The sequence below is a fragment of the Zea mays genome, chromosome 6 (assembly GCF_902167145.1).
Source record: "Zea mays cultivar B73 chromosome 6, Zm-B73-REFERENCE-NAM-5.0, whole genome shotgun sequence".
NCBI classification, from domain to species: domain Eukaryota; kingdom Viridiplantae; phylum Streptophyta; class Magnoliopsida; order Poales; family Poaceae; genus Zea; species Zea mays.
The window spans coordinates 179,230,395-179,255,778 of record NC_050101.1 but is presented as its reverse complement, the minus strand read 5'-3'; the positions used below and the strand labels follow the sequence as shown (position 1 = coordinate 179,255,778).

The 25,384-nt window shown below is 47.2% G+C and overlaps 1 protein-coding gene across 3 annotated transcripts; it reads right to left on the bottom strand.

Moving 5' to 3' along the window:
* Window positions 1-232: 232 nt before the first annotated feature.
* Window positions 233-1,701, bottom strand: LOC100277092 (uncharacterized). Of its 3 annotated transcripts, none has more exons than XM_020538879.2 (3): window positions 1,140-1,701; window positions 761-1,043; window positions 233-649 (listed from the first exon to the last, which is right to left on the bottom strand). In XM_020538879.2, exons 1-3 carry the CDS (start codon window positions 1,165-1,167, stop codon window positions 637-639), a joined length of 324 nt encoding a protein of 107 aa, XP_020394468.1. In that variant the 5' UTR covers window positions 1,168-1,701; the 3' UTR covers window positions 233-636. The 3 variants fall into 3 exon arrangements, with proteins under 3 accessions (XP_020394468.1, NP_001354248.1, XP_020394467.1); NM_001367319.1 differs by having other exon boundaries at window positions 251-659; window positions 1,140-1,225; XM_020538878.2 differs by having other exon boundaries at window positions 252-1,043; window positions 1,140-1,693.
* Between the last annotated feature and the right edge of the window lie 23,683 nt (window positions 1,702-25,384).

Below are 25,384 nucleotides of genomic sequence, written 5' to 3'. Positions count from 1 at the left end.
GTAACACATGAAATTTGTAAATCGCTGATCTGAGGGCAGCATGTGTGCACTCATTCTACTATTTATAAAAAATCACTTGATTAGACACTTCTTTGACAGACGAAAAAGAGATTACCCAGAACTATGTTAATGGAGATCAAATTCTAGCGATTATAACCTAATAAAAAGGATTTAAAAGAATCAAACCTAAATCAGCTAGATATGATACCAATAAAAAGGATGGAGCTCCAAATTGTTGCAACAAATATGATAAAGATGCAGGATCAAATTAGTGACACAAACCTGATACGTTGGATCACCACATGCCATGAAAAATCTACCAAAAGGCTCCTAAATTTGTAGCATGTTCAAAATTTGTAGCATGTTCATATATCCTGGTACCACCATACAACACACCTGTTTCGTGGATGCCTAAGTGAGCTAAGGATGAGTTGGGTGCACATGAAAGTGTTCCTCTCACACAAACCTTCCAATCCAGATACCTGCACCGGGTTGACACTGCGCTCAGCACTGAAACTTCTTCCTCAGCGCAACTCAATCCGCAAACACACTCAATTCCACTAAGCGTGGTAGATAGAACTTCACGAGACATTTCGTCGAGCACTTGGCGATCACTATAGAATCCGTTCCAATTCGTCACCGCAAGCCACTATAAATGTCTGATCAACAAATCAACCAGCAAGAAGTGACAAAGACAAGCACACAGAGGCAGTGCGCTAGCAGGTACAGGTATTGGTGGAGATGGGAGGATGGCCCTGACCTGATGTTCCTGATGAGGATCTCGCGGAGCTTCTTGCCGAGCTCCTGGTACCGGACGTGCTGCATTAGCGCCTTACGCGCGAGCACGCGCTTCTCCGAGTCCTTCACGTGGCGGTGGGTGCGCGACCGGATGCGGCGGACCGCATCTTGAGCTCCATGACCGACAGCGCCCGCTCCAGGTTCCCGTCCCTCACCTACAACACGATGCCCCGGGCTTGCTGCTCCTGCCCGCGGTGCCATGCCTCCATCGCCGACGGCCGCGCAGCCGCAGTCAAGAGCATATCCTAGTATACAGCAAAATTTGGACAGAATTTACAGCAAGTTCTCCAAATTCTTCAAAAGGACCAATGATTCATCAAGATGTCTAAGTGTGCCTTTACCCAACAGAAAACAGGCTATTTGGGACATGTCGTTAGCCAACAGAGGGTGGCTACTGACCCATCAAAAATAGAGACAGTGCCTTCATGGGCTACACCTTCAAACTATAAAGACCTTATAGGATTTCTTGGACTTGCTGGTTACTATAGCAAGTTCGTCAAAAACTTTGGAGTTATTACTCGACCTCTCAATGATCTATTGAAAAAAGGGGCATTGTTCATATGGGCACAAGTGCATGAAGAAGCTTTTCGCACCCTCAAACAGAGCCTAACTACAGCTCCTGTACTCATGCTTCTAGACTTTTCTAAACCATTTGCCATAGGAACAGATGCTTCTAGCAAAGGAATTGGGGTTGTTCTTCTGCAAAACAATCATCCCTTACCATACGTAAGCAAGACTCTTGGGGTCAAAAATTAGGGATTGTCAACATATGAGAAGGAATATCTAGCCATCTTGCTAGCTGTAGATAAGTGGCGTCAGTACCTCCAATATTTTGAATTCTTGATATATTCAGACCACATAAGTCTATCCCATCTAACTGTACAGAGACTACGTACACCTTGGCAGCAAAGAGTTTTCTCTAAACTTCTGGGCTTGCAATATAGAATTGTATACAAGAAGGGCACTGACAATGGGGCAGCTGATGCCCTATGATGGGGCGAAGGCGAAGACGCCACCCTTCGCTCGATGCCTTCGCCAACCTCGCTGGCTGCTACCGGAGGCAAGACGACTGGCAGATTTACCCTTCGTCCCACGTGTCGCCGGACGAAGACCTGCGACGAGGTCGTCGCAACCTGCGGCCTCGTCCAACATGGAGGCCCACGTGTGATCCGACCCATTGTAACAGGCCCTGCGTGGCCGCTGCGCATTACGGACCTAATTTGTAAAGGTCTCCCGGTAATTACAGTCTGTAACCCTGCTTTATGGGAATATTCCGGGGATAACCTAGATGCCTGAGGGCACATGCGTCCTTAACACTGGACGCTGGGCACTAAGATACCTATAAATACCCCCGCACAGTGCCCTTTAGAGGCTAGATTAACAGAGCTATTGTCATCTCGAGCAGAAACCCTATTTACGTTGCTTCACTCCCCCGTTGGATCAACTTGCTCAGGAGAGCAAGTTCCAACACCCTATCTAGAAGACCACATCCTGATTCCTCATTGTTTCATGTTACTTCGGTAGTACCTCAATGGATGGATCAGGCGTTGGATATCTATGCAGCTGACACCTTCTCATAGCAGCTCCTCACTACCCTGGCTACTACCACAGGTAACACCGGACCTTATACCTTGCAATCAGGCATTCTCATATATAAAGGCCATGTTTGGGTGGGGTATTGTGAAGCTCTTCAGATTTAGATTATATCTGCATTACATGATAGTCCAATTGGGAGTCACTCAGGATTTCATGTCACATATCGAAGAATTAAGCAATTGTTTGCCTTGAAGAACATAAAACCTAACCGGACCATATACCTTGCAATCAGGCATTCTCAAATATAAAGGCCATGTTTGGGTGGGGTCTTGTGAAGCTCTTCAGATTCAGATTATATCTGCATTACATGACAGTCCAATTGGGGGTCACTCAGGATTTCATGTTACATATCGAAGAATTAAGCAATTGTTTGCCTTGAAGAACATAAAACCTAACTGGACCATATACCTTGCAATCAGGCATTCTCAAATATAAAGGCCATGTTTGGGTGGGGTCTTGTGAAGCTCTTCAGATTCAGATTATATCTGCATTACATGACAATCTAGTTGGGGGTCACTCAGGATTTCCTCTTGCATATCAAAGAATTAAGCAATTGTTTGCCTGAAAGAACATAAAACCTATGATCAAGTCATATGTGGCAGCTTGCACAGTTTGCCAACAATCTAAGCCTGATCGACACAAGTACCAGAGGCTACTTTGCAAATCATAAGCCTGGACTTCATTGAGGGGCTTCCCAGGTCTGCTCATGCTGACACTATTTTGGTGGTTGTGGACCTATTCTCTAAATATGCACACTTCTCGACATTGTTGCGTCCCTACACAGCTTTGAAAAGGGTGTTGACGAGCGCAGGTGTGGCGTCATTAACACGCCCCTGCTATCGCCTGCATCATTCTCTTTCTCCTTCGTCTCCTCCTGCCGCTATCGCACACACACTGATCAAGCTATCTTCAACAACACCCTGTAAAGGGTTTTATTTCCTAAGTTTAGCGGGCGATACAATTATGTATGCCGACGCGATAGAGACGCTAGATGTGGAGGATCTCAGGCGTCTGCTACACGCTCGCTGCTTCTCTCTCCCACGGCAGAACCTTCCCTCTTGCTATCCCCTCCCATCGTAGTCGTCTCCCTAAGCCACCTGTTTGATCCCGTCGTGCTTTGCCGATTGTTGACGCCTTTTCGGAACGCCAATCACTCAACAAGAACCGTGGCGGTGCTCTCTGGTCAGGGGCGGACGGTCCACGCGTAGGGGCCGGACGGTCCGCGGCCTGGCGCAGGGGCTAGTGTTCCTGCCCGACGGCCGGACGGTCCGCGCGTGTGCAGGGGCGGCGGAGGATCACCGGCGGCGCCTGGATCTCGCTCCCGGGAGGGACCCCGTCGGGGAGGAGAGATCCTACGAGTTGTCTAGGCTCGGGTAGACCGACCTAGACTTCTCTAATCGACGTAGAGTCGAGGAGAGACGGAGAATTTGGGAATTGGAAGGCTAAACTAGAACTAGACTAGAACTACTCCTAAGCATAAATGTAAATTGTATTGATTATGGGTTCGATTGATTGCCTCTAATCGGCCGTAATCCTCTGCTTTTATAGAGGAGGGGGATGGACCTGTTACCAACAAAACTCCGAGCCAATCCCGCGACTTTCACCAACAAACGCAGCGAAAAACTCGGAACCCTAATCTGTTCTGCGCGTGCGCGGACCGTCCGACCCACAGGCGCGGACCGTCCGGCCTCAGGGCCGGACCGTCCGCCGGCTCAAATTGGTGCCCAACATATGCCCCCTACCTTTTGGTGGAGCTGAGCAAACCAAAAGCAACTAACTCGATGTGATTACATCGGTTTTCTTAGGCATCTTGCCACATACTAGGATGGTACTGCTTGAGAAAACGCCCATTCAAAGCTTTGGGTAAATCCTTGCCTTGTAATATTTGTAGTAAATAGGCGTTACCAGATGTTGGGGGTATGCTTCGTAGCCGAAGATCCTAAAAGAAAGAGAACACCTTCGGCAGACCCTCTCAGAAGTAGCGTCGAAGCAATCACCTATAAAGCTTCGGCACAGTGACAGATCTCAAGACGAACGGGTGAACCGACTTAAAGATGAAATGACTTAAAAACCCATAATGTTTTGTGTCGTTATTGTAGTCGATTGTAAAGGGCATACATGTAATTTTACACAGGCTGCGCCCTGTGCCTATAAATAGGTGAACAGTACCCCTATACTGTTCACGTAATCCTGTAATTACTGATACATTACGCTGGAATTATTGCTTCCTGCCAAGGCGAAGGTATAAATGTACCTAAATATTATGTTTTAATATTTAGGTTTGTATAATAAAATATGTGAATAATATTATTATCTGTTTTTGGTATATCTTTCTATAATGTTTTATGTTTTATATTTCATTTTACGTTGTTTTATAAGTCTGATCACGAAGGTGAGACCTTTGTGATATTTTGCTGGCCTTCGTCCGAAGTTCATTAAATCCTTGGGGAGATAATGCTTCAGCGGACGGAGGGCATTAATATTTAACATTTTATGTTGTCTTGTTCTTAATTCATAGCATTTGAGAACAAGTCCCCAACATTGGCGCCCACCTCCGGTGAACTCACTTCCACTTTTTGAGCTGATGGCTTCGTTCAAAAACCAAGCTGGAGCTGCTTCGGCTACAAAGCTGGTACTCCCAATAACATGCGGTTCATGCTCAGAGCCGGCCAATAAGAAGCAAAAGAAGGAGGCACAGAGAAGGGTACAGCATGTCGGGGTGCAGGGACCCTTCATCAAGTCAAGATGGGCACACATCCCAATTACCTTCTCCCAAGAAGACCTTCAGCTCAAGGATTACCCTCACAATGATGCTATGGTTATTTCTTGTGTTATCAAAGGGTTTCTGGTCCACAATGTTCTGGTTGATACAGGCAGTGCAGCAGATATTATATTTGCCAAGACCTTCAGACAGACGCAGGAGCCAGAGGACAAGATTCATGATGCTACACACCCTCTTTGTGGCTTCGGAGGAAGGCAGATTATAGCGCTCGACAAGATCACGATGCCAGTGACCTTCGGATTTGTCAACAATACAAGGACTGAGCAAGTTGTGTTTGATATTGTCGACATGGAGTACCCCTACAATGCAATCATTGGTCGTGGGACACTCAATGCTTTTGAAGCAATTCTTCATCCAGCATATCTTTGCATGAAGATACCTTCGAATCAAGGTCCTATTGCTATTCATGGAAGTCAGGAAGCTGTCAGAAAGGCCGAAAGAAACTGGACAGATTCAAAAGCAATCCATAATATAGATGGAGCCGAAGCTTGTGAGCAATACAAGTGCAGAAGGGAGAAGGCTGCTTCGGCTGATCAGCCGAAGCCCATGCTCTTATGTGAAGATATAGCAGAGCAGAAGGTGCTGCTGGGATCTCAATTGTCTGAGGAGCAGGAGAAAACCCTAATAAGGTTTTTGTTCAACAACAAAGATGTCTTCGCATGGTCAGCCAACGATCTCTGTGGTGTCAACAGGGATGTCATTGAACACTCGCTCAATGTTGATCCATCCTTTAGACCCAGAAAGCAGAGACTTCAGAAAATGTCTGATAACAAAGCCGAAGCTGCTCGGAATGAAGTGAAAAGACTTCTTAGCACTGGAGTCATCAGAGAAGTAAAATACCCAGAATGGCTAGCTAACACTGTTATGGTGAAGAAGGCCAATGGTAAATGGAGAATGTGCATTGATTTTACTGATCTCAACAAGGCTTGTCCGAAGGATGAGTTTCCATTACCAAAGATAGATTCTCTAGTAGATGCAGCAGCTTCGTCAGAGCTCATGAGTCTACTAGATTGTTATTCAGGCTATCATCAAATCTGGATGAAGAAGGAAGATGAGCCAAAAACCAGCTTCATCACCCCTAGTGGTACATATTGTTATCTTCGGATGCCTGAGGGGCTCAAGAATGCTGGAGGAAGCTTCAGCAGAATGACAGCGAAAGTCCTTCATTCTCAGATAGGCAGAAATGTGCTAACATATGTTGATGATATCATAGTAAAAAGCACGAAGCAAGAAAATCACATTGCTGATCTGCAGGAAACATTTGCTAACTTTAGGCAAGCTGGCCTGAAGTTGAATCCAGAAAAATGTGTCTTCGGAGTAAAGAAAGGCAAATTCCTTGGTTGTCTAGTTTCAACAAAAGGAATCGAAGCTAATCCGAATAAAATCGAAGCTATTCTTCGGATGGAGCCGCCAAGCACAAAGAAGGGAGCTCAGCGGCTGATAGGAAGGCTGGCATCTTTGAACCGATTCATATCTAGATCAGCAGAGACAAATTTACCATTCTTTGAAGAGCTGAAGTCAGCCGAAGTCTTTCAATGGGGATCAGCTTAGCAGAAAGCCTTCGAAGAGCTGAAGCAGTACCTGATAGACCTAACGACGCTAACTCCACCCACGCTAGGGGCTCCTCTGCTGTTGTATGTGGCAGCTTCGCACCCTGCAGTGAGTGCAGCACTTGTCTAGGAGAAACTTGAAGGACAAACTAAGAAGCAAGCCCCAACATACTTTGTCTTCGAAGTCCTCAGTTTATCAAAGAAAAATTATACAGAATTGGAGAAGGTGTTATATGCTGTCTTAATGGCCTCCGGGAAGCTTCGACATTACTTTCAAGCATTCCATATAATTGTTCCTTCATCACAACCTTTGAAGGATATTATGAGGAACAAAGAAGCTACTGGAAGGATTGGAAAGTGCGTTGCGGAACTCAACGAATTTAGCATTGATTATGTGCATAGATCTTTGATCCAGTCCCAGGCATTAGCATACTTCATCGCTGACTGGACGTCAGGGGTTCAGGAAGAAGAAGCAAGTAAAGATGCCGAAGCTTGGACAGTGTTCTGTGACGGTTCCTGGGGAACCTTTGGGGCAGGTGCAGCTGTTGTTTTAGTTGCACCTTCCAAAGTCAGAACATGCTATGCAGTGAAACTTGATTTCAGCTGCACAAATAATATTGCTGAATACGAAGCTTTGCTTTTGGGGCTTCGGAAGTTAAAGGCAATGGGGATAAGAAGGGCGGTACTCAAAACCGATTTCCAAGTCATTTCTGGTCATGTGGACAAGAGTTGTAAAGCAAGAGACCCGAAGCTTGAGAAATACTTGGACACAGTTCGAAGGCTTGAAGCTTCTTTCGAAGGGTTTTCTGTCAAGAATATTCCACGAGGAGAAAATGAGCACGCTGATCTGCTAGCCAAGTCAGCGGCACAGGGGTTGCCTTTACCTTCGAAAGTATTCTTTGAGACAATAAGAGCACCTTTGGTGGAACTTCTTGAAAGAGCAGTGCTCAATATATCTCCTGTTCATAGTGAAGATTGGAGAACTGAGATTATATCTTTTCTCCAGGGCAATTACCTTTCAGATGACGAAGCTTATAATAAGAGAATAGAGGCAAGGGCCCGACCATATGTAATAATAGAGGGGGAGTTATACAAACATGGAGTCTGCTCTCCATTGCTCAAATGTTTATCCAGAGCTGAAGGTATAGAATTGATGAAGGAAATACACGCAGGTTTGTGTGGATCTCACATCGGATCTAGGCTCTTGCTGGGAAAAGTTTTTCGTCAAGGATTTTATTGGCCGAAGGCTGAGAGCACCTAGAGGGGGGGTGAATAGGTGATCCTGTAAAAACTTAAAACTTAAAGCCACAAAACTTGATTAAATGTTAGCACAATGAAATCAAGTGGCTAAGGACCGAGCTCTTGTGAATTACAATAGTCACAGTGAGAACAAGCACAAGAGACACGATGATTTATCCCGTGGTTCGGCCAAGTATAATACTTGCCTACTCCACGTTGTGGTGTCCTAATGGACGAGAGTTGCACTCAACTCCTCTCAAGTGATCCAATGATCAACTTGAATACCATGATGTTCTTCTTTCTTTACTCTTTCCCGTTTGCGAGGAATCTCCACAACTTGGAGTCTCTCGCCCTTACAATAAGGATCAAAGTGAAAGCACTAGAGTAAGGGAGGAAAGCAACACACATAAATCCACAGCAATACGCACACACACAGCCAAGGCTTGAGCTCAAATGAATAACACAAAGTTCACCACTAGAACGGAGCTCAAATCACTAATAAAGTCAATCGAGTGCACGAAGACGGAGTGTGAATGATTAAGAATGCTCAAAGTATGGTTGGGTACACTACAGGAATCCTATTGATTCCCGTCGGCCAGGGTAATTCCCGTCGGCCAGGGAGAAAACCGACGAGGATAATGTAATTCCCGTCGGCTAAAACGCAGCCGACGGGAGTTAACTTACCTCCCGTCGGCCAGAAAGTACGCCGACGGGGATTACTTAACTCCCGTCGGCTAGAGCGTAGGCCGACGGGGATTACTTAACTCCTGTCGGCCAGGGAGAAAACCGACGGGGATTAACCGTTTATGAGCGCGGGTTCGCCCGCGCGGACGCATTCTGTCTGCCTGTCTTCCCCAAGCCCAAGAGCTCCGCCGCCGCGCCCAAGACCCGCCGCCGCCATCGCCTAGAGCTCCGCCGCCGCCGCGCCCAAGACCCGCTGCCGCGCCTCCCCACCGCGCCTCCCACCGCCGTCGCCCCGACCCCGCGCGGCCCCAGCAGCCCCCGCCCCAGCCCCGTCCGCCGCCGCCCCTGCCCCATCCACCGCCGCCGCCGCGACTCCCGTACCGGCCCGGCGCCGCCCCTAACGGCCGGCCGACCACCACGCCGCCCCGGCCTCCTCCGCCGCCGCCGCAATAGCCTCCCCCGTCGGCCTCCTCCACCGCCGCCCATCGCTCCGACCGGCTCTCCAAGCACCGCCGCAGCCCCAAGTCCGCCGTCGCCTTCGAGAGCCTCCACGAGTGCCGCCGCCGGTCCCGACCGCTTCCCCGAGCGCCATTGCCCCCTTGTCGTTGAGGTATACATCCTAAATTGTGAATACGAGTGTGATTATAATAGCTAAATATGTGTGTAGATGTTTATTTTCGTCGGTTTTTTATGGCCGACGGGAGTTAAGTTTCATGTGATTAGAATTAATTTAAAATTGTTAATTGTTTATTTATTAGATTTAACTTATAATATTAGGATGTATGAAGGTTTCGATATTGATAAATTTGATGCTATTGTTAATAAATTTGATGTTCTAAAAATTTTATTTAATTTAATGGATTTAATGTTGCAAATATTGTTTATTTTCGTCGGTTTTTATGGCCGACGGGAGTTAACTGTAATGCGATTACAATTTATTTAATATTGGTATTTGTTGCAAATTTGATGTTCTGAAAATGTTGCAAATATTGTTTATCTAAATTTGGATGTTGCATTATTGTTAATTAATGAATATCATGTTATTGTGTTGAAGGTGATGTTATGTATATATATATATATATATATATATATATATATATATATATAGTTTTACTACTTACCTATAGATGTATGTGTGACGTGTAGAAACATGAATGTCTCACACGCACTCTTTACTCGTACACACAGCCGCAATAATGGGTGATAGACATGATTGGATGTATGAAGGTTTCAAGAAGGGTGGGTGTCACACAAGTGAATGGTTTGCCAAGACGCAGATGTTTCTGGACCATGCAGCTGCTTTGTCACAAATAGATAATATTAGGTGTCCATGCAATAAATGTAGAAATATGACGAGCCACACCAAGAGGCAGGTCACACTACACCTGTGTTCGCATGGTTTCGTGCCAGGCTATAAGGTCTGGTATCTCCATGGTGAAGATGTTGAACGAGCAGCAGAAGTAGAAGTTGATGACGGTGAAGATGATGTTGATAGGATGGACCAGATGCTTGAGGATCTGCAGCCTGAACTGGCACCAGATCATCATGATTCACCTACACCGGAGGTTCAGAAGTTCTTCGACCTACTCAAAGCGTCAGAAGAGCCTCTTCACGGGCACACTGACGTGACCGTACTGGAATTTGTGACCCGGCTGATGTCAATCAAGTCCAAGTTTGCATTCTCAATTAATTGTTATAAGGAGCTTGTGGATTTGATTAGCGAGGTTCTTCCTACGGGTCACAAGATGCCGAAAGACATGTACCAGTCCAAGAAATTGCTTGAAGGTCTTGGTATGAAGTATGAGAAGATTGATGTTTGCCAAGACAATTGTATGCTTTTTTGGAAGGAACATGGCAGAGAACAGAAATGCTTAAAATGTGGGAAGTCGAGGTACGTGGAGCTTGTAAATGAAGATGGGGAGAAGGTGGTGACAAAGGTTGCACATAAACAGCTTCGGTACATGCCTCTCACTCCTAGAGTGAAACGTTTGTTTCTCTCGAGGAAGACCGCTATGCACATGAGGTGGCATAAAGATTGTACGGACAGACAAGATGGGTTAATGGTGCACCCGTCAGATGGTGATGCATGGAAGGCTCTTGACAAATTTGATCCAGATTTTGCCAGCGATGCAAGAAACGTTCGTATCGGCTTGGCAACTGATGGTTTCACGCCGTTCAATATGACCGCTGCGTCGTATTCATGTTGGCCTGTCATTGCCATACCGTACAACCTTCCACCTGCTCTTTGCATGAAATATGAGTTTATGTTCCTATGTCTTGTTATACCTGGTCCTGAGCATCCTGGCGTACGCCTCAATGTGATGCTTCAACCATTGATTGAAGAGTTGAAGAAGCTATGGCAAGGTGTGGAAGCCTATGATTGCTTCAAGAAGCAGAAATTCAATCTTCGTGTTGCATATCTGTTCTCGGTTCATGATTTTATGGCGTATGGTATTTTCTCTGGATGGAGCATGCATGGTAGATTGACGTGTCCTTATTGTGCTAAAGATACAGATTGTTTTCGTCTTAGTGCTGGTGGCAAGATATGTTACTTTGATTGCCATAGATGTTTTCTGCCCTTCAATCACCCCTTCAGAAGGCAGAGAAAGGAATTTAGGAAGGGCACCATCGTCACGAAGGGACCGCCCAAGCGACGTAGTGGGATAGAAATTACAGAAGAGCATATGAAACTTGTCCTAGACGAGAGTGGGAAAAGGTATCAAGGTTTTGGTGAGGAGCATAACTGGACTCACATATGTGGCTTGTGGGAGCTTCCTTATGCGAAGTCATTGATTTTGATGCACAACATCGACGTCATGCATCAAGAGAGTAACTTTTGCCAAGCCCTCATAAATACATGCATGGATTTCCCTGATAAAACGAAAGACAATGACAAGGCACGCATGGACTTAGCAGTGATATGTGATCGTCCAACCCTAGTGCTTAGAGAAAACGGAGGCAAACCAAAAGCTGACTATTGTCTGAAATCTAAGCAACGGAAAGAAGTGATGAAGTGGATGAAGGATATTAAATTCCCCGATGGTTATGCCGCTGGTTTTAGAAGATCTGTGAACTTGAAGACAATGAAGATGAATGGACTGAAGAGCCATGACTTCCACATAATTATGGAGAGGCTCATGCCTGTAATGTTTCGTGGGTACATTTCCGAAGCTGTGTGGAAAACGTTAGCTGAAGTTAGCTATTTCTACAGACAGTTGTGTGCTAAAGAAATCAGAAGAGATGTGATGGAACAGCTGGAGAAAGAGGCACCGGTGCTTTTGTGCAAATTGGAAAAAATATTTCCACCGGGTTTCTTCAATCCTATGCAGCATCTCTTTATACATCTTCCATATGAGGCTAAGGTCGGTGGTCCTGTTCAGTATAGGTGGATGTTTCATATAGAAAGAGCATTAAAGAAGCTTAGAGCAATGGTGGGCAATAAGGCAAGAGTTGAAGGATGTATTGCGGAACAATTTAAACTAAAGGAGGTAGCACACTTCACAAGTTGTTACTTTGCAGAAGAACATAATGTATTTGCTCGAAAGAAAAGGTACCATGATGATGAACGAGAGATGCCTCCGTGTAGTGATCTTTCGATTTTTCAGACAAACGGCAAAGCCGTTGGTCCACCCAAGGCATATCACCTCAGTATGGAAGAACGGAAGTCTGCTTTACTGTACATGTTCACAAATATGCTTGAGGTGGAGAAATACTTTGTGTAAGACTTGTTTTCTTAAACTGTTCATATGTGAATTAGTTTATGTTATCAAATATCTCATGTCATACAATAATATTTGACAGCGAGTTTGATGAACAAAACATGAGGTGTCTCGGTAGGCCAACAGCGAGAGACATAGACAAATTGCGACGCGATGGTATGCATGGGCGACCTAATTTCATTATGTGGCTTCGGGACCGTGTAAGTCTTAATTATGTGGCTCCGAGAGCTAATTTCATTTAACTAATATTACAGAATTTGCTAATGCATTGTGGCATGATTGACAGTTTGGGGAGGAAATGAATTTGAATGATGACTTACGTCAGTTATCTATTGGAAGCGTAACTGCCAAAAGCTATGGACGTTACGACGTCAATGGATATCGCTTTCGTTCAAGCATTTTCGAATCAAGTCATCCTATGGCCGCCACTCAAAATAGTGGAGTCGTTACTAGGGCAACCGACATGGAAGGACACGAAGCCTGCTATTACGGGAAAATCAAAAATATAATCGAGATTACATTTGCTGGAAATAAGCCTTTAGCGCTAGTTTTCTTTGAGTGTAAATGGTATGACCCGAAGTATTATAGGACCGAATTTGGGATGACACAGATCCAACCTGAGAAATTGCTTCAAGGACACGACACGTATATCCTTGCCCATCAAGCAGACCAAGTTTATTTCTCGACATATCCATGCAAAAAGTTGTCTAAATGGAGGGTTGTGTACAATGTAAATCCCCGCGAACGCCTATACACTCCTGGTGAGGACGAATATCAAATTGGTCACCTTGAGCAGGTTGATGAGGTGTTTCAAGAAGAAGAGTTGCCAACTAGTTTTCATATTGATCCTGCACCGGCATTAGATTCACTAGTCGCAGACGTTAACGACTTAACTTTTCCGGAGAGGCGGAGAAGACAACCTGTTAGGAGAAAAGTTACATGGCGACCTCTGCATAGAAGAGAACAAATAGATCCTGATTTTGATGATATTTAACAAGTAAAGTTGTTTTGTTATTTCATTTGTTTATATTTTAAGTATTATGTCATTTTTGATGCACTAATGAATAATTTATTATTTTTTATGCAGGATGCCGCCAAAATCAAAGAAGTCAGTGAAAGGGTTGTTCAAGGGCCTGGGCCTTTTTCAGGGCAATTCTTCGAGCAGCAGCAGACGTCGAGAGCTGTTGAGCGCGGTACATGGAGATGAGGTAACATATTTTCTACAAATAAATTTATTTACATATTTACAAATAAATCTTGAGTTGTATGTACCAGGATGAGCAGCACACTGAGGAGCAGCACATTGAGGAGGAGCAGCACAATGAGGCTGAGCAGCACAATGAGGAGGTGGAGCACAATGAGGAGGTGGAGCACGGGACATGGGACCAGGCCGCACAGCATCACCAGCCATGGGACCAGTGGGACCACCAGAGAGAGCAGCAACAGGCGTGGGACCAGTGGGGCCAACAGGGCGAACCGGCTGACAACCCGATGGATGATGGCTCGGGAGGCTCTTCAGCGACACGCACACGTCGCTCAAGAAAAAGCCACTCAGTAAAGCCTCGTCACGCGATAGAGCGAGAGGCTGATAGGACTTTAATCATGCCACATGGAGATCGGTGAGTGTAATATATTAACTTATCTCATATAACTATTATGTGTATTATTAATGTTTTTGTGTAATGCAGGAATTGGGAGGACCTGTCCTTCGACGGCAAGGGACACCACACTCAGGTTAACCTTACGTTGGGTTCTCTTTGCCGCCTTCACTACCCTGGTATAGTGAAGGTGTCAAACGGTGATACCGAGGATGAGGTGCTCGTCAGTACCTGGGATGAGTACAAGTTTAAAAAGGAACGAAACCACACCGACAGACAGGGACTTGTGCGTAATGACTTTTGGGTATGGATTCTTTATTATTTTTGTTATGTTTCTTAATATGGTAAATCTATGACTTATACCATTGTATTTGTATTCTTTATGTTGTAGCTTCGATATCGGTTGCCTGACGGAGAGGATTACATGGGGCACGCTGAACGTGTCTTGCAAAACAATGCAAAGAAGCTGGTGAAGGATGCCATATACTATGCGAGAATTCAGGCTACAAACCTGTATTTTCAAAAGCATCCAGAAGAAGCAGGCCCCTTGAATAAAAAGGAAGGGTCCTCAAAGATATATTTGACTGAGGATCAATATCGTGAGGTTAGTATTCAATTTGTTTTACCCTTTATATTTATTGTTGTGATTGATATAATATGTAACATTGTGTGTGTGCAGGTGATGGTTCCATGGATGGCGCCCGTGCCTGATGCGTACTATGCTTGGTGTCGATATTGGGCTTCCGAAGGCTTCCAGAAAGCGTCAGCGCATCACAGACAATGTCGAGGAACCAATCCTAACCACAAGTTTGGCGGTGACGACATGATACGAAAAGCTAAAAGAATGGTAAGTTTGATCTTTCTATGTCGATCAACAAATAATACGATTGCTTATGAATGTTTTTTGTTTATACAGGAAGCTACGAGTGGCCAAAAGCCTAGTGACATTGAGGTGTACCAGGAGGGCCACAAAGGACCAGACCCGAACAACCCTGACCAGCTCTGCAGCCAGACAGCCACAGATCGCTTGGTGAGTTTTGGCTCAAAAGTTCAAACGTTCAAAGTATATATATTCCTGCATTTGTAAGGTTGTGAATGATGTATAGGCGGCATATGGGGAGGAGATGGTTCGTCGCCATGGCCCTGACTACGACTGGCGCCATGAACCGGTTGATCCCTCGGTGGTGTACGCAAGTGGTGGTGGCAAAGCGCATGGACGGTAAGCTCTAACTTATGAAATTATATGGTTGACACTAAATTGATTATGCAGTAATAACATTTTTTGAATCACTTATAGATACGCACTCTTCGACGGATTCATTGACTCGTCGTCGGTGAGATCTCAGAGGACGGGTTCATCTTCCCGTAGCTCATGCTCTCGTCGACCGAACGAGCAGGAGTTGGAGATTATGAGGATGCGTGAAGAGATGAGACAACAACGCGAATTTATGGAAGCTTGCAATGCTCATAATCAAGCGATGTATCAAGTGAGTACACATAATCTGAACTCTAAATTATTATATTTCAATACAACATCTTCAGTACTAACACATATGTGTTTAATAGTTAATGCAGCAACAAGGCATGACATCAAATTTTCCACCGCCACCACAATGGAGCCAATTTGCAAACACACCAGTTCCACCACCACAGTTCACCACCCCTCCGACACATATACCTGCACCTGGAGATAGGGTACGTTTGATAACTCTCCATTAATTTATACACTTGTATACTTTTTGATATTTGCATTTAACGTGTTGATATTTGCTAACTTGCATAGGTTACGCCTGAAGCGGGTGGCAGTGGGTCTGATCCAGCAGCAGGGACTGGATTTGTTGACTCGCTCTTCGCGTTCCCTCCTCCTGGTGGTGAAGGCGGCAGCGGTCAAAGCTCTAACCACCCAAGTGGTGGTTATCTCTAAACACTTAAACTTATGTTTGAAATGTCGTACTCGTTGATGGATGTTATGTTCAATACTATGTCGTACTCGTTGTTTGATGTTGGTGGATGTTATGTTTGAATACTATGTCGTACACGTTGGTGGATGTTTTAATTATAAATGCACTATGTCTAAATGCATGTGTTTGTGGATGTCGTATCTCTACATGTGTTTGTAATGTGGCTGTTATATGTTATGTTTGATATATGTTATGTGTGCAGAAATAGTGACATAATTTAGTGCTGTTTTTGTAGCAGTATACAGTAATTCTCGTTGGCCCAGTTAATTCCCGTCGGCTATGGTCAAACCGACGGGAATTAACTATTAACTCCCGTCGGCCCAGTTAATTCCCGTCGGCCACGTGGGGCCGACGGGAATTAATTAATAACTCCCGTCGGCCTAGGGAATCGACGGGAATTAATTAATAACTCCCGTCGGCCTAGGGAACCGACGGGAATTAATTAATAACTTCCGTCGGCCAGCAGAACCGACGGGAATAAGCCGTAATTCCCGTCGGCCACTATATAGCCGACGAGAATTAATTATTCCCGTCAGCCGCTGACGGGGGTAACCTTATCCCCGACATGGGACGCCCGTCGGCCTGAAACCGACGGGAATTAAGTGTTTTCCTGTAGTGGTAACTCCTTCATGCGCCTAGGGATCCTTTTTATAGCTCCAAGGCAGCTAGGAGTCGTTAGAGGCATTCTTGCCTTCTGTCAGGTGGCGCACCGGACAGTCCGGTGTGCCACCGGACAGTCCCTGTAGCTGTCCGGTGCGTGATCTCCTTCCATTTCTGGAGCATCCGATCGTTGTAGTTTTGCGGTAGTTAGCGCATCGGACACTGTCCGGTGCCCCCTGCCGACCGTTGGCGCATCCACGCGTCACGCGCGGATTGCGCAGTCGACCGTTGGCTCATCGGACAGTCCGGTGCACCACCGGACAATTCGATGAATTATAGTCGTACGTCGTTGAACGCTTCTCGAGAGCGACGACTTCGCCGCGGACGACTCACCGGACAGTCCGGTGCACCACCGGACAATCCGGTGATTTATAGCCGTACACCGCCGTCGAGTCCCGAGAGCGGACTGTTCACCGAGACTGGTCCTGGCGCACCGGACACTGTCTGGTGCACCACCGGACAGCCCGGTGCACCCAGACCGAGCAGTAGTTGGTTGTACACAGCCAACTCTTTTCCAAAGTGATTTCTCCTGTTTCTAGCACTTAGACACAATACATTAGTCTACAAAACAATGTACTAAGTCTAGAAACATACCTTGTACCTTGATTTGCACTTCTTGAGTCTTTGGCACAATTTAACACTTAAACTATTTGTGTTGTGCACTTAATCACCAAAATACTTAGAAATGGCCCAAGGGCACATTTCCCTTTCAATCTCCCCCTTTTTGGTGATTTATGCCAACACAACAAAAAGCAACACATAGAAGTGCAACATCAATGCAAATGTGAACAAGATTTGTTTTTGATTCAAATTTGGCATATTTGGATCATTCTTTGCCACAACTTGGTTTGTTTTTGCAAATCAAATTTAATTTCCTATCTCTAAGTCAAACACACTTGTTGAGACATAAAGAGAGGTATTCCAAGAGAAATTGATCAAAGATTCAAAAACTCCCCCCTTTTCCCATACTCAAACATTCTCCCCATAAGAGACCAACTTTTGACAAAAAGAGACAATAAGAGTATTTTGACAAAACAAAAGTTTAACTCTACTATTTAAAAATTTTCAAGTGGTAGCTGATCCATTTGCTTGCTTTGGCCTTAATTTCTCCCCCTTTGGCATCAAGCACCAAAACGAGATCATTTTTGGCCCTTTAACCTCATTGCCTCACCAAAATTGTCAATTAAGAGCAAAACAGTGTCCACCATAAGCCAAGGTCTTCGAAGGCGAGCCAGGCGCCACGATCGGAAGGAGTCATCGTCGTGACAATATCGTAGAGGTCGCCGGTGATGGAGCCATAGAGCCATGACAAGATGTGGAGGACCATATGCACCTAGTGTGGAACATCGAGGAATACAACGTCATAGAGGACATGATCAACGAGTACGTACTTGTCGACGACGAGGAGCATGAGGTGGCGCCACTTGGAGAAGGATGGCGTGGCGAGATCGAGGACGACCGGGACGAGGTCACGCACGTTGAGAATGTCGAGGGCCTACGCGTGGAGGGCAACTGAGAGCACCTAGAGGGGGGGTGAATAGGTGATCCTGTAAAACTTGAAAACTTAAGCCACAAAAACTTGGTTAATCGTTAGCACAATAATTGCCAAGTGGCTAGAGAGGAGTCAAAACACAATAACCACAATAAATCAATCACAGAGATGGCACGGTGGTTATCCCGTGGTTCGGCCAAGACCAACGCTTGCCTACTCCACGATGTGGCGTCCCAACAGACGAGGGTTGCAATCAACCCCTCTCAAGCGGTCCAAAGACCCACTTGAATACCACGGTGTTTTGCTTGCTTTTTCTCAATCCCGTTTGCGAGGAATCTCCACAACTTGGAGCCTCTCGCCCTTACACTTGAAATTCACAAAGAACACGGAGCAAGGGAGGGATTAGAAACACACACAAGACACAAGAATCAAAGTGTCAACACGCACACAAATCGCAATAAGAGCTCGCAACACAACTCAAAGAGTTCACAACTCCACTAGAGCTCTATATGCTATCACAATGAATCAAAGGCGCGGAATCGATGTCTTGGTGCTTAGGAATGTTGTAGGAATGCTTGATGTACTCCTCCATGCGCCTAGGGGTCCCTTTTATAGCCCCAAGGCAGCTAGGAGCCGTTGGGAGCAATCTTGGAAGGCTGATCTTGCCTTCTGTCGACTGGCGCACCGGACAGTCCGGTGCACACCGGACAGTCCGGTGCACACCGGACACTGTCCGGTGCCCGATTTCCTTCCTTAAATAGCGAAGCCGACCGTTGGCAGCCTGAGAGCCGTTGGCGCACCGGACATGTCCGGTGCACACCGGATAGTCCGGTGCCCCCTTCTAGCCGTTGGCTCGGCCACGTGTCCCGCGCAGATCGTGCGGCCGACCGTTGGCCCGGCCGACCGTTGGCTCACCGGACAGTCCGGTGCACACCGGATAGTCCGGTGAATTTTAGCCGTACGCCGTTGATGGTTTCCCGAGAGCGACGAGTTCACCTGTGAGCAGCCCACCGGACAGTCCGGTGCACACCGGACAGTCCGGTGAATTTTTGTCACACCCGGTTTTAGAAGGCAAACCGAATGCGAACCATGTACGTGCCAGGATCAGTTATTCACGTACACAGCAGTTACATAACATGGACATCATCACACAGTGCTCAAAATAGTATTAAGAAGGGAAATAGTTGATTACATCATACGTCTGAGACGCCCATATAGTCCTTACAATAAATCAAAGTGTAGAAAAGAAACGTAGATAACCGCGGCCTTCACAGGCAGCCGACTGGGGGTTGCCGCTAACCCACACCTAGAACTCGTCGTAGTCTTGGAACTCCTGGAAGTCTCCTTCCACAGCTTCATCTTCTCCTGAACAGTGGTTGCAATGCTGACAACCTGGAGATGGGGGGGGGTTTGGTGTGTAGAGCAAGGGTGAGTACACATCAACATACTCAGCAAGTATCCTGTTTGGCTGTAGTGGACTAGCTTTATGTGGGGATAAGTCCAGCAGTTGCTTTTAGTTGGTCAGATTATTATTTACTAGTAGAAAGCCAAGTTTTAGCATTAACCCAAGTTGTTAACCCAAACGTACTCCTTTCCAAACGGAAAGAGTACCACTTACCAGCACCATAGTCATAACCAAAACCATCGATCTCATAACCACCTGTACCAAAGTATCTCTGATCAAGTACCACTAATCACTGGAGCTCCCTTGGCCGCTCATAACCGCGAGCACGGCTGATATATCAGTTTTCAAACACTCTGCAGAGGTTGTGCACTTTACCCACAAGCCGTGATTCCCATTCTGCCCGGAGATCATGACTCTCCATTGATCACTACCAAGGTGACCCATCAGGGCATCACTACGTAGCCTTTACAAAGATTCCCCGGGGCTGTAGCCACCCGTTAGGTTTCCTAAATGCACCGCACTCCTCCCCAAGGGGAGAACCCAAACTTGGCAGAGCGAGCCGCATACACCGAGCCCCATTGACGGCACGACGGCTAAGTGAACTACACCCCGGATCCTCTAATTATTCAGCTAAGGGCACCCCATTCCACCCTCATGGTTGCACTGTTTTCCCGGGCGATCATCCATAGAACAGGTCCTTACGGAGAGGCACTCGAGGAACCGCTCGAGCCCCCTTGAAGACCACAAGTATAACATCATAATAAGAGAAGGGAAAACAGCGTATCATAGATAATCTCATCATGTTCATTGATTAGAGTTTGAGCAATAGCATAAAGCTAAACAATAATAATCCAACCCAAATAGGTAAACAAGGACATGGATAACAAAAGCTAGTCAATCCTTAGGCATAAATGTGTAATGCGGGAGGTGAATTAAAGAATGAATAGGACAGAGATAGGTCAAGGGACACTTGCCTCCACCAACCGACTGCTGCTCAGGGGCTTCTCCTACGAGTTCCTCGGGCTCTTCGACCGGATCGTTCTCTATGCGAGCGCAAACATACATACATCCACATATTTAATACAAAAGAACAGTACACCATACAATAGAATGCAATAAGTAAACAGACGTTCCACGCGGGCTCACGAGTACGGTTAAGAGAGAAAGAGGAAAAGACAGTCGAGAAACGATCACGTTGCATGATTATAAATTAACCACTCGCTTAATGGAAGGAAATTTAATGTAGACACTATGTTTAGCGTAAAGTCATGTTTCATGTCTAATTATTGTAAGCAGGTGGAGATAAATAAAAAGATGGTCGCGCGGCGAGACGCGCGACAAAGCTCTCTAAAACAAATTAAGAAGTTAATGACTCGTCGCGCGACCGAGCACGCAACGAGACACTTCGCCTTAGTTAAGAGGAGACGTTAAGCGTCACGCGACGAAGCGCATGACGGCATACGTCGGCTAAACTGAGTCCAAAGTGGAACGTCGCGTGAATACACACGCGGCGTTACACCTTAAACAACCTGAAACGAAAATGGATCGTCGCGCGACGAAGCGCACGACGCAACACAAGATAGAATCTGAATTTGGACAAATCCGTCGCGCGGCGAAGCGCGTGACGCAACACGCTAATTAACAAATAATCACCGCGAGCGCGGGCGAGCGAAGATACGGTCGGGCGAGGCCGGGACGGGGGAACGGGCGGCCGAGCCGGGGGCGGGGCGGTTGAACCGGCCAGGTGCGGCCGAGCCAGGGGCGGGGGCGCGCGGGCGAGCGGGGCTTGCCGCGTCGCGGGCGGGCGCCGGGCCACCACGGCCGGCCGAGCCGAGGGGCGGGGCGGGCGAGCGCCACGCGCAGGGGCCGGGGCAGGGGCGGGCGCCGCCGGGGAGGCCGGCCGGGGGCCGAGCGCCACCGGGGAGGGAGGCCGGGCGGGGCCGCGCGAGGGGAGGGCCGAGCGGGGGCCGAACGCCGCCGCGGGGAGGGAGGCCGGGCGGGCGCCGCCGGGGAGGGAGAGGGAGAGGCCGAGCGCCGCCGGGGAGGGAGACCGGGCGGGCGCCGCCGAGGAGGGCCGAGCGGGGGGCCGAACGCCATCGCGGGGAGGGAGGCCGGGCGGGGCCGAGCGCCGCCGCGGGGGGGCCGAGCGGGGAGGGGCGGGCAGGGACGCCGCCGCGGGCCGGGGACGGGGTCGGGCGCCGCCGCGCCGGGCAGGGGCGGGGACGGGCGGGGTCACGCGTGGGCAGGGGGAAAAGGGAGGGCGCGCGCGGGGGGAAGGAGAGGAGGGAGAGGGAGAGAGAGAGGAGAAGGGGAGGGGAGGGGAGCTCACCTCGGGGTCCAAAATCCGGTGATTACCGTCTCCAAATCCTAGGGCACCATGGGGAGAGAGAGGTGGAAGAGGGAGAGGAGAGGTTGTTGCGCGGGAGATCCAAATGAGAGAGGGAGGAGAGGGGAGGGGGCGCATGGGGGGTTTGGGCGCCAGGGGCGCGAAGGCCGGGGCGGGCCTGCTGGGCTGGACTAGGTTGGGCCGGGCCACTTCGCGGATCGAAAACCCACGACGAGCGCGAACCACTAAACGGAATTAAATCGCGAATCGAAATCCAGAACGGAACGAGACGAACACTCAATATCAGACAAAGAAATGTGCTTCGGCATGATGCAACACCCATGACACTTAGGTTTTGGTTTATACATGACACGGACACCTGTCGCTATACTGGTTTGAAATTGGGGAGAAGGAGCAAACGGGGAAAGAGAAAAGAGAGTAACGCCCGAATTTGGTGAGAGAAAAGAAGAAAAATCCTACCCCCAAATTCAGGGCGTTACAAACCTATCCCCCTTAAAAGAATCTCGCCCTCGAGATTCAGGGTTGGCTAGCAAAGAGCTCAGGGTATTTAGCCATCAGATCATCTTCACGCTCCCAGGTTGCTTCTTCCTCAGAGTGATGATTCCATTTGACCTTGCACATTCTGATGGTCTTCCTTCGGGTGACTCTGTCTGCAACCTCAAGGATCTGCACTGGCTTCTCAACGTAGGTCAAGTCCTCCTGGACTTCAAGACCTTCCACTGGCAACTGCTCTTCTGGTACACGCAAGCACTTCTTCAACTGAGACACATGAAAGACATCATGCACAGCTGACAAATTCTCTGGCAGACTGAGCTGATAGGCCACTTCTCCACGTCTTGCAAGAATCTGATACGGACCGATGTAGCGGGGTGCTAGCTTGCCTTTGACTCCGAACCTCTTGACTCCTCTGATCGGTGACACTTTCAGATAGACAAAGTCTCCGACTTCGAAACTCAGCTCTCTTCTCCTTGTGTCTGCATAGCTTCGCTGTCTTGACTGCGCTATCTTCAGATTCTCTCGGACCATCTTGATGTTCTCTTCGGCTTCAAGCAAAATGTCTGGCCCAAACACTTGCTTTTCTCCAGGCTGATCCCATTGCAACGGAGTTCTACAACTCCTTCCATAAAGCGCCTGAAATGGTGACATCTTCAAACTGGCCTGGTAACTGTTGTTATAGGAAAACTCTGCATAAGGCAATCTCTTATCCCATCCGGACTGATCTTGCAACGCACAGGCTCTCAATATGTCTTCAAGAATCTGGTTGGTCCTTTCGGTCTGGCCATCTGTCTGCGGATGATAAGCTGAACTGAAATTCAGATGCGTGCCCAAAGCTTCATGCAACTGCTGCCAGAAATGAGAGGTGAACTGCGTTCCTCTGTCTGACACTATCTTCTTTGGCACACCATGAAGACAAACGATCCGAGACATATACAATTCTGCCAATACTGCACTGCTGTAGTTGGTCTTGACAGGTATGAAGTGGGCTGACTTGGTCAAGCGGTCCACTACTACCCAAATAGAATTGTAGCCGGCTCGAGTGCGAGGCAATCCAACTATGAAATCCATACCAATTTCATCCCATTTCCACTGAGGGATCTGCAACGGTTGCAACAATCCAGCGGGTCTCTGGTGCTCTGCCTTAATTCTTCGGCAACTATCGCACATAGGCACATGCTCTGCGATTTCCCTCTTCATTCCGTACCACCAGAATTTCTTCTTCAGATCCTGATACATCTTCTCACTGCCAGGGTGAATCGAATAAGCTGTCTCATGAGCTTCCTTGAGAATCAACTCCTGAATGGGCTGGACATTGGGAACACACAAGCGGTCTTTGAACCATATCACGCCTTCTGCATCTTCTCGAAAATCTTTGCCTCTGCCATCTAGAATCAGTCGCCGAATTTCACTGATCTTCTCATCATTCTTCTGCGCTTCTTTGATTTCGCGCTCTAAGGTAGGTTCCAATTCAACTGTGACTCCTCGCGAATTGTTCAGAAATCCGAGACTCAACCTGTCAAACTCCTTGGCCAACTCATAAGGCATCGGACGAGCGACCATCAGATTGACTTGACTCTTTCTGCTCAAAGCATCTGCCACTACGTTTGCTTTGCCTGGATGGTAATGAATCTCCAACTCATAGTCTTTGATCAACTCTAACCATCTTCGCTGCCTCATGTTCAACTCTGACTGAGTGAATATGTACTTCAGACTCTTGTGGTCTGTGTAAACATCGCATTTCTGTCCATACAGATAGTGCCTCCATGTCTTCAGTGCGTGAACCACTGCTGCCAACTCTAGATTATGGATTGGGTAATTCTTCTCATGAACCTTTAGCTGTCGGGACGAGTAAGCCACAACTCTTCCCTCTTGCATCAACACACATCCCAAACCCGTGTAACAAGCATCGCAATACACCGAGAAGGGCTTGTGCACATCAGGCAAGACTAGGACAGGCGCTGTAGTCAACTTCTCTTTCAGCGCTTCAAAGGCCTCTTGGCATTTCTGGGTCCACTTGAACTCAACTTTGTTGCCTAGCAACGCTGTCATTGGTTTCGCAATCTTCGAAAACCCTTCAATGAATCGTCGATAATATCCGGCCATTCCAATGAAACTCTTGATTCCTCTAGCATCTGTTGGCGCTTTCCAGTTCAAAATGTCTGCCACTTTCTTCGGATCCACAGCCAATCCTTCCTTGTTGATTATGTGACCCAAGAACAGGACTTCACTGATCCAGAACTCACACTTGCTCAACTTTGCATACAACTGGTGCTCTCGCAATCTTTGCAATACCATCCTCAAATGTTCTGCGTGCTCTTCTTCGCTTTGAGAATAAACCAGAATGTCATCAATGAATACCACCACAAACTTATCAAGGTAATCCATGAATACACTGTTCATCAAGTTCATGAAGAACGCTGGCGCATTGGTCAAACCAAAAGACATCACAGTGAACTCATACAAACCATACTTGGAAATGAATGCCGTCTTCGGAATGTCCGAAGGTCGGATCCTGAGCTGATGATAACCTGACCTCAGATCAATCTTGGAAAACACACTGGCTCCTCTCAACTGGTCGAACAGATCTTCAATCCTGGGCAAAGGGTACTTGTTCTTGATCGTGACCTCATTCAAAGCTCGATAATCAATACACATCCTCTTGGTGCCATCTTTCTTCTCCACAAATAGGACAGGAGCGGCCCAAGGCGAGGTGCTTGGCCGAATGTAACCTTTCTCTGACAGCTCATCAATTTGCTTCTTAAGCTCATCCAACTCTGGTCCAGATATTCTGTAAGCTCTCTTGAAGATAGGGGCGGTTCCAGGAAGAAGCTCTATGGCAAACTCAACTTTCCGCTCTGGTGGCATACCCGGTAAGTCCTTTGGAAACACATCTAGGAACTCGGACACAACCTTGATACTCTCAATTGGGTCTGCTTCACTGCTATCAACAGCTATCTGATAACAACTTCCTTTCTTTGGCTCAGGCGGGACTAACTCGGTCACCACTTCCTCTCCTAGTGGGGACACCAACTTGATGGTCCTTTTATCACAACTG

Coding starts and splice junctions, on each gene's coding strand:
- LOC100277092 (XM_020538878.2), bottom strand. CDS start 1,167: ATGTCCCAAATAGCCTGTTTTCTGTTGG. Junction 1,044..1,139: donor AATAGCCTGTTTTCTGTTGG/GTAAAGGCACAC, acceptor GCTGTATACTAG/GATATGCTCTTGACTGCGGC.